The sequence below is a fragment of the Cervus canadensis genome, chromosome 32 (genome assembly GCF_019320065.1).
Source record: "Cervus canadensis isolate Bull #8, Minnesota chromosome 32, ASM1932006v1, whole genome shotgun sequence".
NCBI classification, from domain to species: domain Eukaryota; kingdom Metazoa; phylum Chordata; class Mammalia; order Artiodactyla; family Cervidae; genus Cervus; species Cervus canadensis.
Window position 1 is genome coordinate 11,550,156 of NC_057417.1, and position 16,597 is coordinate 11,566,752.

At 48.9% G+C, this 16,597-nt stretch overlaps 1 protein-coding gene across 1 annotated transcript in view; it reads left to right on the forward strand.

Annotated features, from left to right (window-relative positions):
• Positions 1-420: 420 nt before the first annotated feature.
• XYLT1 (xylosyltransferase 1) overlaps positions 421-16,597 on the forward strand; it is a 343,232-nt gene continuing 327,055 nt past the window's right edge. The window contains exon 1 of the mRNA XM_043454981.1: positions 421-915. Coding sequence (XP_043310916.1) covers positions 559-915 — 357 coding nt within the window. The 5' untranslated portion in view covers positions 421-558. The remainder of the gene's footprint in view (positions 916-16,597) is intronic.

Here is a 16,597-nt window from a genome sequence, read left to right on the forward strand (position 1 = left end):
TGTCCCCCTATCGCCCACCCACTCCCGCCGGGGTCCGGGGGACCCGGGGCCCTCTCTGCTCGCCGCCGCCTCCTTCCTCTCCCTCCTTCTTTTCCCTCCCTCGCCCCGCCCCCAGGCCCGCCCCTCTCCGCCCGGGCCCACGTCCCCCCCGGCCCGGTGCCCCCGGCCCCCGCGCCCCCAGGCCCGGGGAAGGGGCTGCGGGGCGGGCGAGCCCCGCGGGCGAGGCCCCCGCGCTCCCCGCGCGCCCCGCCCGAGCGCGCGCGCCCGCCGCCCCCCTCCGCGGCCTCCGGCTCCCCGCCTCCCCGCCTTCCCCTCCTCCTGGTGACGTCCGGGTCCCTGCCCGTCTGAAAACTCCGCGCCGCGGCGGTGGAGGCGGCGGCGGCGGCAGCGGCGGCGGCGGCGGCGGAGGAGGAGCAGCGGCGAGCCGAGGCGGCGGCGGCGGCCCGAGCGGGAGCCCGAGCGGCGGCGGCGGCGGCGGCCGCGGGAGCCGCGGGGAGCGCGGGGGCGGCCCGGAGCGCCCGGGGTCCCCGCGCCCCGCTCGCCCGCCGCGCTCCGAAGATGGTGGCGGCGCCGTGCGCCCGGAGGCTGGCCCGGCGCTCGCACTCGGCGCTGCTCGCGGCGCTCACCGTGCTGCTGCTGCAGACGCTGGTCGTGTGGAATTTCAGCAGCCTCGACTCCGGGGCCGGGGAGCGCCGCGGGGGCGCAGCGGCCGGCGGCGCGGAGCAGCCGCCCCCGGCCCCGGCCCCGCGCCGCGAGCGCCGGGACCTGCCCGCCGAGCCGGCTGCAGCCCGAGGAGGAGGCGGCGGCGGAGGAGGAGGAGGACGGGGGCCCCCGGCGCGGGCGCGGGGAGGCGGCCCCGGAGCACCCCGCGCGCAGCAGCCGGCCAGCCGAGGGGCACTGGCCTCACGGGCGCTGGTAAGATGCCCTTTCGGCTCGCGTCCTGGAGGGAGGGAGGGAAACCGGCGGGCAGGCGGCCGGACCCCACGTCCCCCCACCTCCAGCCCTTGAACCCCGCTCATCAGATAGGGACTCCCCAAGCCTGCTGCCCCCCCACATCTCTTTCCCCTGGAAGCCGGGGCTGGTTCCCTGCCCCATCCCGAGTCTGAGGACTGCCCCCTGGGGGTCTGGGGAAGTTATCTCCAGAGGAGGCGCTTTGGGGGTGGGGGTTACCGGAGCCTGGCTGGATGCCTGTCCCCCGTCACTCGCGCTGGGCGCCCCGACTTGCTCTGTGCTTGTGGGTGTTGCTGCCTCGCTCCCGGTCTGAGTGCCTGGACCGTGCCGGGATCCGCAGCCGCTGTTCCGGCGGTGGTGCTCAGCGCATCTCTGGTTTTTGCCTGGCTGGGTGCACACCACTCAGTCCTCCGTCTGCTACCTCGTTCGTTGTCTTTGCCTGGCCTGAGAGGGGTCTGGGATCAGTGTCCCAAGTCCTCACCCGTGCCCCGGAGTCAAGACTCTGTCTCCGGCGCCCGGTCTTACTTTGAGTCTCCTGTTTTGCATCCCTGGATGCCTGAGACTCCTGTCTCTCCCTTGTCCATGTCTAACCTTGCCCTCTCCTGGTTCCCAGTCTCCAGTGTCAGGCCATGGCCCCTTCTAGGCGTTTGTGTTCAGCTCTCTGTCTCGTCTGGGGCTCATTCCTGTCTCCAGCTGTGTATCAGATCACAGCACCTCAACTTAGGCTTCTGTGGGTTTACTTTGCCCTCTTTGGGTGTGAACAATCCAGGCTCTGAAACTGTTCCTTCTGCAGATCTTCTGGGGCCATCTGGGTGTCTCCTACCCTGCCCCTGACCTCTCCCGGGAGGCCTTTCACACCTTCTTTGGGCCGTCTTGCTTAGCCCACTGAACTCAGAGCACACAGGAGAGGTCAGAGTCCCCAGCTTTGAGCTACGGTCTCAGCACCCTGTGGGCGTGTCTGTCTTCAAGCTTACCTATGTGTATCTTCATGATATGTCTGTATCTTCATCCCTGCTGCTTGCCCACAGAGCTTCTCCCAGCCCTTGGGGACCTTAGACACCAGGGGGGTAATTTCAGGCTCTTAGACATTGAATGCATGTCTCTGTCACCCGTCACTTTGGGAGCCTTCACTAAAGGCTGCCCTCAGACACAGCGTGATGCCCTTTGATCTGCCAAACTTCTTTGGAGGCAGAGAGGCGACCCTCTTTGCCAGAGTGCGGTTCTTTGTGTCTGTGGGCTGAGCCAGCCCAAGGTGTGATGCGATGGCATTTCATGTTGTTGGCTGGTCTGTGTGGGTAGCAGGGTGAAGTCTTTTCCCTGTTTGCGGGGAGGAGGATGGAGTAAGAGTCCCGGTGGAGAACCAGAACGTTCCAAATGCCTCTTGTTTGTAGCAAAGGGTACTCTCAGACATTGCCTTTGAACTGAAAGAGTGGATAGTGATGTGTTTGGGCAGAAATGCAATTAGAAGTTCTTTCTGGAGTCAGAGCCCTATGGGGAAGTGGGATGGGAGGAGGTTCAGGACATTCACTGCTAGCAGGGTGTGGGAACATGTAGGATGGCCATGGAAGCACGGGGCTAACTGTATCCTTTGCATCTGGGGTCCAGATGGGCGTCAGGAGGTGCCTTTCCCCATGCACTACCACCTGTTGAAGAAGCAAGTGGAGGGAAGCCTGCTTGGCTGATTCCTTCCTGGGTCTCTGACATTTCGGGTCCTACGTCCACACCTGCTCTCTGGGTGTTCAGTTCTGTGTCTTCCTCTCTCGTCCTCCAGCGGGCCCGCGCTGAGGTTAGCAGTTGGGAAGGTAGGAGGGAGCATGCCTCTCTTCCTTTTCTATTCCTTTTGAAATGCCAGTGCCAGCAGCTGAGGTGCTTTGCTTTTCTGAAACCCTGCTCTCATCTGCAAGTTCAGTGACTGTCCCCCTACACACACCCCCCAGGCTCTCAATTTCTTCTGATATAGACACACCTGTATTTTGTTTTTTCCTTTTTCCTGTCCTCCCCACTTCTTTGTGGCTGTCTACCATGCAGTTGTTCACTGCCGTCTCTCCTGGGTTTGTACTGGATATTTGATCTGTTTGTCCATGTCCTTGCTCTCCCCTTCGCTGATGATGTCTACCCCCGTGCCCTGTCAGATCCTGAAATCACAGCACAGACCTGCAGGGTGGAGCCAGGGGCCCATCCTCCTGTGGTTGTGCCCACCCAGCCCCTGCCCTTCCACGGAGCTCAAGGAGACCAGAAGGGGGCAGGCTGTTCCCAAAGTCCGGCTTCGCCTGAGCCTAGATTGCAGCCTAGGAGGAGAGGACCAGACCGTTTGGGCAGGCCACTGAGGCCTTCAGAACATGCGGTCTCTTTGCAGACCCCACAGAGGCTGCTGGTGCGTGATGCCTCAGAGGGAAATTGGGGAGTGGGACTTAAAAAAAAAAATCCCTGTGATTTTCCAGAGCTGATGAGGCGCATGCTCGGGAGATGATGCTTCATCTCTGTGCTCTGAAGAAGGTGGGGTGGGCATTTGTGGTTTTGGGTGCAGAGAGACTCAGAACTGGCGGTGGAGGTGGTGGTGGGTATGTCTCAAAGAGTGTCAGGCCGACACTGTGTTCAGGGTATTTTCTAAACCAGACTTCACTGCTTCCTTGTGCTCACCTTTCCAGAGCTTCTGCATTTGTACTTTTTCCGTTTGGGGAGCTGCATCCCAGTGGAGGGGCCTGATTGTCATTTTGGTGCAATTTAAGGAGTCAAGAAGAAACACCCAGTTTCTCAAGCAGACAGAGCCAGAGAGCTTGCGGGTGGTGGCGAGACGGGCATTTCCCTAAAAGATTTGCAGGCTTTGCCTCTCAGCCTCTCCCAAAGCTCTTACAGATTAGAATTGTTGGGCGGATGGCAGCTGAGTTCCGTGGCTGTGGCACTCATTCCTTCACGGGGACTCCAGTATGCTCTGGGTTTTAATGTCATCTCAGAATGTAAGAAATGGATGAGCTAACTTATAAAGGGAGGGAAAATGTCGAGGAGAGTGTCAGAAAGATCACACTACAGGTTCTGAATCAATTTTGGGGAGAATGAAAGGAGCTGTGTGTTAATGTAATGAATGTTTATTTTCTTTCCCCTTGCCTCCAGTGATCCTCTGAAGTCCTCACATTATTGCTTGAGCCCTTAGATAAACTATTATTCAGTAAGTTTCAGTTAAGAAACCTAGTTTTTTATTGTCCTGACACACACACACAGACAGACACACACATATACACACTCTTAAAGTAGAATGGTCTTTCTGTATTGTCTGACCCCTTTGAAATGTTGATTTTTCGGCAGAAATTCCTCATACTTCACATTACTCAGATAACTCAGGACTTTTTCAGATATTGGCAGTGACTTTGAAAAATTGGTTCACTGTATCCAGATCGCCTCTGGTTCTAACAGCCTTAGAGGCGTAGCTTTTCTTTCTACCCAAATGTTTTGAGACCAGAGAGAACAGAGGGTATTTTATTGATGGTTCGTTTTTCTCACACTCTCAATGGAGTTTTATTTTGCTTGAGCAGCGCATTACACTTTGTATACAGAAATATGCATCACTGAACAATATTTATCTTGATGCAAATGCTGCCATCTGCTTAATCATATCCTGAAAAATGTTAAATAAAATAGATAAATAAAAGTACAAATTATTATATGCATATATGTATATATAATATTTACATTCACTTTCCTTCCAGTCTTCTTACACCTTAGACATTGTCTCTAGTTTTTCAATTCTTTTTATTTTAATCTTCCAGAAGGTTGAGTGACAGATGCTTGCTTTTTTTTTGCAAATAGCAAGCCAAACTCTAAGTTCCTATTTGCTGGGGATTGTCCAACTTTGATCCAGCCTCTTAATAGAAAAGGAAATTATTTTGATCTCAAGCAGATATCTGACATCGTTGTGTATGTGTGTGTGTGTGTTTTCCCAGAAGACAACATATCCTTAAGCAAGCGTCTGTCCTCCCACCCAGAGCTATTTACGATCACTGGGGCCATAAATCTACATGCAGAAAGAGGAAAATGCATGGTGCTGTCATAATTGGACTACCCAGGGTCAGGACTGACCTGAGCTCTAGCTTGGTCAAGACCTCCCTAAGACTTGTCACTTATGATAAATCCTCCATTTTTTTCATTTGCATCTCCCACTTCTATTGCTTGCAATCCCTATCTACCAGAACCAAAGAGAAAATACTTTGAAGAAAATGAAAAGATGAATAAAATACAAACTCAGCCTCTCAAAACCCAAGTTCAAAGGAAGGGTTGTGGGAGCAGGTGAAAAGTCACAGGAAACCTGTGCCCGGCCCTGGTACAAGGGACAGAAAGGCGTTGGTTTCTAAGTCATGTCTGACTCTTTGTGACGGCGTGGACTGTAGCCTGCCAGACTTCTCTGTCCTTGGGATTCTCCAGGCAGGAATACTGGAGTGGGTTGCCATTCGCTTCTCCAGGGGATCTTCCCAACCCAGGGACTGAACCCAGGTCTCCAGCATTGCAGGCAGATTCTTTACCGTTTGAGCCACAGGGAGGGATACTCAGGGGACAGAGGCCTCTGTTAATTACCTTTGGGTCTGCTCCTGCCAGGTTCAGATCCTGGCTCTATTCTTGGCCATCCCTGGGATCTTGGGCAAGTTATTCTAACTTCGTTCCTCTGAAAATCAGGGCCACCTCATGGGGTTATGTGAGGATGAAATGTAATAAGACGTGTGAGCCAGTTTGTGCCTGGCACATAATAAATGCTCAAATGTGAGCCATTATTCTTAAAAAGAAACTCTTCGTATGTTTGAAAATAAGCAAATTTTTGCAATTACTCATTTTTCCAAGCCAAGTAGGGTTTGAGCGTAATCCAAGGCAGTAGAACGCATCCAACTCCTCTGTGTGACAGCCTTGGAGCAGGATGGAATGTGGGAGAGAGAGAATTGCTAGCATTTATGGAGTGACAACTGTATGCCAGGCATCCTTTAGGTGTTCTACATACATGATGTTGTTAATTGCTCAAACACACACAGTAATTCAGGATGAAAGAAAGGGTTGCATACAAAATTGAGACTACTGTCTCCTGGCTAGAAATCACCAGTTTTCTGGGTACAGTCTTCAACAGTACGTGAACCGAGAACTTCCAGCTATTCAAGCTGGATTTAGAAAAGGCAGAGGAACCAGAGATCAAATTGCCAACATCCGTTGGATTATAGAAAAAGCATGAGAGTTCCAGAAAAACATCTACTTCTGCTTTATTGACTACGCCAAAGCCTTTGACAGTGTGGATCACTACAAACTGTGGAAAATTCTTAAAGAGATGGGAATACCAGACCACCTGACCTGCCTCCTGAGAAACCTGTACGCAGGTCAAGAAGCAACAGTTAAAACTGGACATGGAACAACAGACTGGTTCCAAATTGGGAAAGGAGTATATCAAGGCTATATATTGTCACCCTGCTTCTTTAACTTATATGCAGAGTACATCATGCAAAATGCCAGGCTGGATGAAGCACAAACTGGAATCAAGATTGCCGGGAGAAATATCAGTAACCTCAGATTCACAGATGACACCACCCTTATGGCAGAAAGTGAAGAACTAAAGAACCTCTTGATGAAAGGGAAAGAGGAAAGTAAAAAAGTTGGCTTAAAACTCAACATTCAGAAAACTAAGATCATGGCACATGGTCCCATTACTTCATGGCAATAGATGGGGAAACAATGGAAACAGTGAGAAACTTTTATTTTGGGGGGCTTCAAAATCACTGCAGATGGTGACTGCATCCATGAAATTAAAAGACACTTGCTCCTTGGAAGAAAAGCTATGACCAACCTAGGCAGCTGTCTAGTCAAAGCTATGGTTTCTCAGTAGTCACATATGGATGTGAGAGTTGGACTAAAAAGAAAGCTGACTGCTGAAGAATTGATGCTTTTGAACTGTGGTGTTGGAGAAGACTCTTGAGAGTCTCTTGGACTGCAAGGAGATCCAACCAGTCAGTCCTAAAGGAAATCAGTCCTGAATATTCATTGGAAGGATTGATGCTGAAGCTGAAACTCCAATACTTTGGCCACCAGATGTGAAGAACTGACTCATTAGAAGAGACCCTGATGCAGGGAAAGATTGAAGGCAGGAGGAGAAGGGGACCACAGAGGATGAGATGGTTGGATGGCATCACCAACACGCTGGACGTGAGTTTGAGCACGCTCCAGGAGTTGGTGATGGACAGGGGAGCCTGGCGTGCTGAAGTCCATGGGTTTGCAAAGTTGGACACAACTGAGCTACTGAACTGAACTGGGTACCGGTTACATGGTGGGGATAATGAGGGCTCTACAGATGTTACTTCACTGTCTCAATGAATCCTCTCAACTCTGGGATCGAACTGTTGCTGTCCCTACTTGATAGGAAAAATGGGGCTCGGAGTGGAAAAGCAGCTTGCTCACTAAGATTGTGCTGAGGAGCAGCAGAACTGGAATCCAGACCTTGGACTGCCCCATTCCACTCAATGTGCAGATTTCAGGGTGCCTTGTCTGTGGAGGTCTTTGAAAAACCCTATATGCAGATGGATCATTCCTGAAAATCTTCATGTCACTTTCTTTACTTGTTGCAGATTCATAAAAATGTGCCAGCCCTAGAAAAGGAGCAGATACGCAGCTTATCTTGAATCAGACCCCTGAATAATGAGATCAGATAGAAGGGCTTCCCTGGTGGCTCAGACGGTAAAGAATTTGCCTGCAATGGGGTCTGATCACGGGTCAGGAAGATCCCCTGGAGAAGGGAATGGCAACTCACTCCAGTATTCTTGCCTGGGAAATCCCATGGCCAGAGGAGCATGGTGGGCTACAGTCCATGGGGTCGCAAGGAGTGGGACACGAGTGGGTGACTGCTGCTTTCACTTTCAGGAGGGTAATCATCATAATAGCAGTGATGCTTCTGTAGCAGTTATGGCTTGCCAGGAATTGTTTTCAGTCCTTCTAATGTATTTTATTTCTTCAAGGAATGTACTATTATGTTTCAACAGCCAACAATCATGATGCTTAATAGAACCAGGCCCTGTGTGGGGTGTTTCACAAATATTAGCTCATTTAAACCTCACACTACAATGAGGAAAGTGAGGTGTGGGGAGCTTAAAACAGTTTTCCCAAGGGTCACAGTACCAATGGCAGAGCTGGGATTTGAACCCTGGCAGTCTGTACTCTCAACCGTTCTATTCCACAGCCTCCCTCTTTTAAGCATCTTGTGAAGGTCCCCAACCTTGGAACTGCAGACCTCATTTAAGGAGGCGCATAGGTAATTGATTCAGTCACAATTTGCCCAACCCCAAGGACAGGATTTTATGGTCCAGGAAAAGAAGGTATCACCCTGTAGTGCAATATGCATCGTGCACACTAGGGAATAATTGAACCTGAACTGCTGGAAGTGGAGTTGGTGGAAGAAGGTGTTTTGAATTCAGCTCCCCCTGCCAGGGGAGGAGGGGAAGAGGGTACTACGCAGGCTTCCTTGGCCAGAGGGACAGCCTTTCGTTTGTGGTTAGCAGGCCTCCTGCCGCTCTGCTCACCCATGACTTGCCCCCAGGAGCCCGGTGAAGCTGGAGGTGTCATCAGGAACATGCAGTCTGACTGTCTTTGGGGCACTTCCTTCCTTCCTTCCGCCTGCAACAGAAACTGTCCGTTTGCCCACAAATACTGATTGAGTTCTGCCCTTCTGATCCCTGAGGTTAGGGTTGCCCCCTCCCCCATCGAAAGCCAGAACCTTGACAAAGAAGGTGGCAGGGACAGGGCAGGTGTGTGTGTGTGTGTGTGTGTGTGTGTGTGTGTACAGGGCAGGTGTGTGTACGTGTGTGTGTGTCCCTTAACCCCATTAGTGCTGTAGTGAGCAGGGAGCTGGTGTGATTAGTATCAGAGTCCAGGAGTCCAGACACCCGGCCTGATGGGCAAGGAGCAGGACCCTACGGGCATCTCCAGCCTTTGGGGAAGGGGGACATCTCCCCCTCCAGGGGCCTCTGAGGGCAGCAAAATGGATTTGTTCTGTCTCAGCCCTGGTTTGTCCCAGGCAGGCTTATCTGAGCATCTAATCCAGGCTGATGTGTCCGGGGATGTTAATGACAAGCGTTTCTCCTCCCAGGGGATCCTTTGCTGTAATCCTTGGCCACGTGTCACATGGTATAGGCCCAAAGGAGTTGAGCTCATGGGGCAGAAAAATTGATGCAGACGTCCCCTACCCAAGGGGTACAGACATCGTAACTGTGATCCTGATGATGAGGAGGACTTCTGTGTATTGAATGTTTCCCTTGCTCTTGATGCTGTGGAGATACTGGGAAGACATGATCTTATTGAATCCCTGTCCTGCAAGTTAAGGACTACTAGTTCCATCTCTGTTTCACTGATTACAAATAAGGAAAGCAAAGCAATGAGTTGTATGAAAGTTAAAGAGCTGAGAGGCAGCCAGACTAGGAATTGAGGGTTGGTGGTGACTCCAAAGGTTGAGTTCCTGGTCTCTACCCAGTTCAGAGTCAGTAAGTCCCTTGTTCTTCACATCCTGCCCTCTCTCACTTCTATTCATGTTTGCATCCCTGCATGCATGCATGCATGCGTGCATCCGTCAACATGTCCACCCTTCCACCCACCCTCCACTCCAACATGCCCAGCACTAGGACTGCCTTTGTGAAATAGGGCAGTTGTACCCCTGCCCTCCCGGAGGGCTAGTCCGGCTGGTGAGGGTTGGGACCACGGCCTGTCAACAGAGAGGTTCCTCTCTGGTCCTAGCCCAGCTCACTGTACAGTGGCTTCTTGGACACAAGAGAAAGGTGTCCTCCATTAGATGGGGGCCAGGAATAGTGTGTTTCAGGAGCCTGAAAGCCCTCATGTCTCCTAATACCCCCCCCAGACTGCCAGACTTGAGGCTGGCCTACCCCATCTGTGGAGTTCAAGCTCATCTTCTAGTCGGATAGGGAGCCCAGAGCTGAATGCAGAGGTAAGGTTTGTGGGGAGTGCAGGCTGCTGGAAGTTGCAGGACCTGGGAGGCGTGTCATGCAGTGTTAGGACGGAGGACCAATGTGTCACGCAGATGTCCCTTCGCCTCTCTGGGACAGGGTTTCCTCGCCTGTGATGCAGGGACCTTCCTACCTGGAAGGGCCTGATGATGAGGCACTGCCTCCAGGCTCATGGTCTCTGCTCCCACCATCCCTGATGCAGCCTCACCACAAGGGATGCTTGCAAGATGGGCCTTCGTGTTTGTGGCCCGAGGGTAGGTTTTATTTAACCTGCACTGTCTTAAAATAAAAAATGCACCGAAGTGTAAGGGTTAGGATAGAAGACGATGTGGTCCTTTGGAATGCCTTAAGAAGTCAGGAGATCTGACAGCCCAGGGCCACATTCTTTCCTGTTGTTCACTGGCCAAGTCGGGAGGGGCTTCCTGGCATCCTCCAGGTTCCTGAGACACCCGCCACCCAAAATCTCTTCCTTCACCCGTGACACCTGACTCGGCCCTTTGGGCAGAGAAGTTTGTAGCCTCTGCCTGGAAGATGTCTGTGTTCACTGTGCCGAGCTAAAAATAAGTGTCTGTGGTTCTTTTCAGTGATCCCCGTGCAGTTTATTCATAGCACTTCTTTATCTCGACTGCCTTTACCTTCCCCTGTGTGGTGGAGGTTTCCTTCCTTCTCCCCCTGCCGTTAGTGTACACCCAGAATATGCAAATTCTTGTGAGCGTTAGGCATTAGGACATGGTGAAAGAAGTGTCCTCAACGGGAATAGAACCATGCATTCTACTGTTTGGTCAACTGGCTTCCCCTTTGCTGCGGGGTTAGGTCATGCACTGTTTTGAATCATCTGCCTTCCCTTCTCTGTGCTCCTCACCACCTTGTGCCCTCCTCCCCCAGCAACACGTGTGGGGATGTTGTGAGTTGTCAGAGAGCTGGCCTGGGGGGTGGACTAGGGGGTAGAAGCGTGTAATATTCTGGAACGTCTTGGCTCAAGTATCTTTAAATGTATTCAAGAGCCCCGAAAGGCAGACCCTGACTTTCACCTCTTTGTGTCTTTTTTGGCATTTCTGCCAGATGATGCTAATAAACCCCACCCTTCCCTAGACTGGGTTTTGAGGATGCGATTTGAGAACTAGATGAGAAGGTGTATTGTGGCTCAGAAACACTGCGTGAATGTAAGGCGGTGCTCCCGTCTTCAGCCTTGAACAGAAGAACTAGTGGGAACAGTCAGACTAGTTGGCTATCACTTTGTAATCCCTGGTGGAGCAAGAGAGAATGAGTGAGTAAAATCCATCAGAGGTTTCCCATTCCCTCCTCCATCTGTGCGTTAATTCAACAGGTAGTGCTTGAGCGCGTGCTGTGAGTACGCCACAAAGTATGAGGGGAGAGACACCTGTGCCTGCTCTCATGGGGTTTATGGTCTGGAGGCAGAATGACCCCCAGCACACACATTTTTAAAAATATCAAATTGTTCCAAATGCAGTGACTTACAGTTGGAGTGCTGAGAGAAGATAAGAGGCCATGCGTGAAGATTTATTCACGATGCGGTGGATTCATTTTATATAGTTTTGCTTGAGGACTTATTTTGGATGGATCTCTTTTGCTGGAATAGCTGTAGACTGACCCCAGGAATCCCAAGTGTAGTATGCATGTGAATTCTAATACATGTACGATTGAAAGCGCTATGTGGGCACACAGTCTCTACTATAGTAGCTTTTAATAAAGAGTTTGTATTCATAGTGTGCAAAATTTATTTCCTAACTTTTGCCTATATTTTTAAATGTTTTTTTTAAACAAAATATATATACACAAAAGTGCACATTATTCTAAATGTACAGCTTGATGAATTTGCATGTACTGAATACACTCAGTAACCTCTACCAGTAAAAGCAGAGATATCACTTTGCTGACAAAGGTTCATCTAGTCAAAGCTGTGGCTTTTCCAGTAGTCATATATGGGTGTGAGAGTTGGACCATAAGGAAGGCTGAGTGCCAAAGCACTGATGCTTTCGAACTGTGGTGCTGGACAAGACTCTTTACCGTCCCTTGGACAGCAGGGAGATCCAACCAGTTAGTCCTAAAGGAAATCAACCCTGAATATTCATTGGAAGGACTGAAGCTGAAACTGAAGCTTCAATACCTTGGCCATCTGACGCAAAGAGCCAACTCATTGGAAAAGACCCTGATGCTGGGAAAGATAGAAGGCAGGAGGAGGGTACGACAGAGGATGAGATGGTTGGATGGCATCACCAACTCAGTGGACATGAGTTTGAGCAAGCTCTGGGAGATGGTGATGGACAGGGAAGCCTGGAGTGCTGCAGTCCGTGGGGTCACAAAGAGTCAGACACGACTGAGGATAGAACAACAGCAAGAGCAACGCCCACCCAGACCAAGAACCAGGGCATCTGTGAGCTCCCAAATGCACTCAGCCCTTGCTTCTTGGTGAACAGTTTTTGACACTTGTCATGGCTGTATATATCTTTAAATGTACATTAGGGAAAATAGGGAAATATAGCCAGTCAAGCAGAATGATCTCGTCAGGGCTCTTACTGCCTAGCATGAGGGTTAAGTGGCGTTTAAGTAAAAATGTTGGTTGACATGTTGAAAATACCTAAATTATAGTATCTAAACATATTGTGCTAATGCTAATCCTGACCTCAGTTTAGATGTATGATTGACGGGGGCAATGGAAAGACCAGGGTTTGGTAAACACTGACTTAACCAGTTTGAAGATACCCCGCACTTCTGGTAAGCAGCTGTGTTGTTTTGTTCTCAAGTCCACGTGGAAAGGATCTAAGTTAGACGTCAGGAGGAACTGTGCCTGGGTTTGTTTAAGTGGACGTCCCTGCCGTGGGCCCTCTCTGATGTTCTGGGTCACTGTCTGCAGCACTCCTGTAGTTACGGAATGTCCCAAGCCTCTCTCCTGGACTCGAGTCTGGACCCTTCCTGGCGTCTCTTGGTTTATGCGCTGGGCCTCTGCTTCACACTGACTCTTTGTGCTGTAGTCCCCCGTGTGTTGGACATGAATTAGGCATGATGAATGGGTCCCCAATCGGGCCTGTAATGAGTACATTAACTTAACCCTGAACCAAGACTCTGTCTTAAGAACCAGGATAACAGATCCAGAGCACTAGAACAGCAATTCAAAAGGGCAATGGAGACAACTAATCATTTTATAATGAGCAAGAGAAGAAGCAATAAAGAGAGAGCCCAAGGACAGCATGGTAATTTCCCAAAGTCCTAGCACTCAACCAGACTCAACGTTAATAAAATAAACAAATGTTTTTGGTAATGGAGAGCTAATGTATACATTATTTAAGGGGAGTATTAAAACCAGATTAGATAGATCAAGTCATACAGTGGTTACCTCATTAAGCCTCCTTTCTTTGGGGATGTGGAAAACTTGTCTGTCTTTTTTCCTTCTTTCCTTGTGAAATGGTGCTTTATTAATTAGAAATGTAATGGGACATCTTTTTTTTTCCTTCCCGGACTGGTGGCTGTTTTCTATTTATTTTTTAATGTAGGACCATGCTTTGCAGATGTTCTCTTTGAAATAAAAGCCTATTCATTGTCTCTGTTCCTCTCTCTTTTATCCCCAGCTCAGAAGGGGCAGCTGTTAGGAAAGGCACAGAGAGCCCTGTTTGCTTGTCATCAGGCATTACGGAGGATTCCATTCCCCCATGTAAAATACTCCCCTTACCTGCTTTTTTTCTCATCATCCTGCTGAAGAATAGTTTTCAAATTGCTGCATCTGATTCCCTCTTGTTTAGAAGAGGTGAAGACAGAGGACAGGAGGGAGATGACCTCAGGGTCGCTCTTATGAAAGAAAAGCTGGCCTGTTTGCAGATGGGCATGGATGATTATTAACTCCTCTTAGCAGAAGTGGTGACTGCTGTTTCACTTTCTTTTAGACTGAAAAAAAAAAAAAAAAGATCATGGGGCACAAGCAAATGCTTTATTAGAGCGAACAGGTGGTAGAAACCTCCAACAAAAGTGGATGCTGGAAAATACAGGTGAAGGGGGCCAGGGCCTGTGCGTTGGATCTGAGTTACAGGTGGAGTAACAGCAGCATAGAGCTGGCTTTCTTCTTTTTGCTTTCTCTTTTTTTAAGTTAAATTACTTTCTAGCATTTTAAAATCAGTGATTTCAAATAGACATCTGATTTGAAGTTGCTATTAAAATTTTTGAAATTCTGGCCTTTCTTCCCAAAGAGGTAATAATTTTAGGGAGCAGGGGAGTGTGGCTACCCTGCTTTCCAATTTGCCATGGCTCCCACCATGCGTTTTTTGCAGGACCGCTGTTAGGATTTGAGTTTATTACTGTCAAAATAATAACAATAATAATACTATTATTTATTAAGTACTGTGTGCGAGGCACTGTGCTAAGCAGCATATCATGAATTATCTCATCTAATCGTTACAACAGCCTTACGGTATTATTCCCATTCACAGATGAGGAAACTGAGGCGCAGAGCTGCCCAGAGTCACAGACAGTAGACTTGGAATCTAAACTCAGGCAGTGCGGCTGGGAAGCCTGTGTATCAGATCACATGCTTGAACTGCACAAAATGTTTTAACAAAGCAATTCTGGTGAGGAATTCTTCACAGTACCTCTGCAAAAAGGCGGCACACTCTTTGCCCATTGCGTGAATGGAACCACTGAGACACATCAAGTTCAAACCGTGATGTAAAACGTAGATCATGACTCACCATCTCTAAAGAGAGCACAGGCGTTGAAATGACTGTGGACTTGGGCACTGGTGAAGCCGGCAGTCTGGCCATGGTAGAAGGACCCCCACCAGGGTCCCCGCCATCCTCTCATGCAGAGCAGGGTGGGGTACTGGCCTCTACCCTGCATCCTTGCAGCAGCGAGGTAACACCTACAGGGTAACATTTTGATAAGTTGCTGATTGGTATTAAAATAATAATTGCAGCAATAATTACAAGCATGGATTTTGGTGAGACTCAGCTGCTGACCGCGAGGAAAAATAATTAACTGCATGTTCTCTCAGAATCACATGGAAGCCAGGCCTGGCCTTTTTCCTTTGTGTGGGTCCAGTGCAGGGTCTTTTGCAGGTTGAAGGCCACATGTTTTGCCAGGTGCTATTTACGTTCACAGTATCGATGGCAGATCTCCACACGAGGAGGAACTGGTCATCGGGCTAACATCATTGCTTCCCATGAATACAGACAAAAGTGACTTGACGGGGATCCATGGACGCACCATCCTTTAACTCATGAAGTGCACCTCGCCCTGGAAGCAAATGCAGAAACAGCTAGAGGGAAAGTGATTTAAATATGCTTTTAATAAGTGTTTTTAAATACTCTAGCATTGGCTACTATCTGACCATGGTGATGAATGTGTAGCTAATTTAACTGGATGGCTGTGGTTCTCTTTAAATGTCTGTTTTTAAAGCTGGTTGAATAGTTCTGCCTTGATTTTAACAACTTGCTAAATTTCACTTGAAATAGAACATACGTACAGAAAAGGGCAGAAATTGTGAATGTACAGCTCAACCAAGCGGCCACATTTGAGTAACAAGGACTCGGATCAGAGCCCAGAGCATTACGGCTCCCTCCTCCCCAGGGTCCTTCCTATTTCCACTTCTAATCCCTACATCTTCAAGGGTAACCTTTGTCATGACTTCTGACCCCATAGATTATTTTTGCTTCTTTTTAGAAATAGAATCATGTGGTCTGCACTCCCTTTTGCCTGGTTTGTTTTCCTGAACATCATTTGTGATTACATTTTATGAGATCACATCAGTGGTTGGCAGACTATAGCCCCATAGGCCAAATGCAGCCCGTTTGTTGTCTGTTTTCATAGGCTTATGAGCTAAGAATGGACTTCACATTTTCAAATACATGGGGAAAAAATCGAAAGAAAGATATTTTGTGATATGAGAAAAGCACTGAAATTTAAATGTCAGTGTGTATCAATAAAGCTTTATTGGAATCTGGTCATGTCCTCTTATTACATACCAACTATGGCTGCTTTTGCCCCCTAAAATGGCAGACTTGAATAGAGTAAACAAAGGCCGGAAGATTTACTATCTGGCATTTTACAAAAAAGTTGCCGACTCTCTATCTGCATTGTTTTATGTATTTGTAATTGTCTGTTTACATGGCTCCATAGTATCTCATTGTGGAACACACCACAATTTACGTATCTGTTCTGGGGAAGATCCTAGTTTTTGGTCATTACAAAGAGCACTGCCATGTACATTCTTGTGCAGGTCTTTAGGTAAAAAAAAAAATGTTTCATAAGCATTTCTATTGGGTATTTATGTAGGAGAGGAATTGATTTAACTGCTCTTCGTGGTTTGTTTTTTTTAATGGGTTGATTTGACAAGTGTATTTAAAATTGGAAGTCTTACTTTCCCTATGAGGGAGTAAGGCTCGGTGATATTTACATGTATTGAAACTCTGGAGCCAGGCTTACTTTAAAAAAGGTAATTAGTCTTGCAAAATTGAGCATCCATAGAGCCGCAATTCATTAGTGGATTACTGTTCTTCCACCTCGGTACCTTCAAGGATATTGGGAACATGCCTGATGTTAACTGCTTTAGTTGGTTCTGGGAATGGTACCATCATTGAATTGCTTATACCAAAGCCATCTTGTCCAAAGGCTGCTTATCTTTATGCAGCAAAACAGGTCTGCCAGAATTAGGAATTTTTTTCTGATGTCAC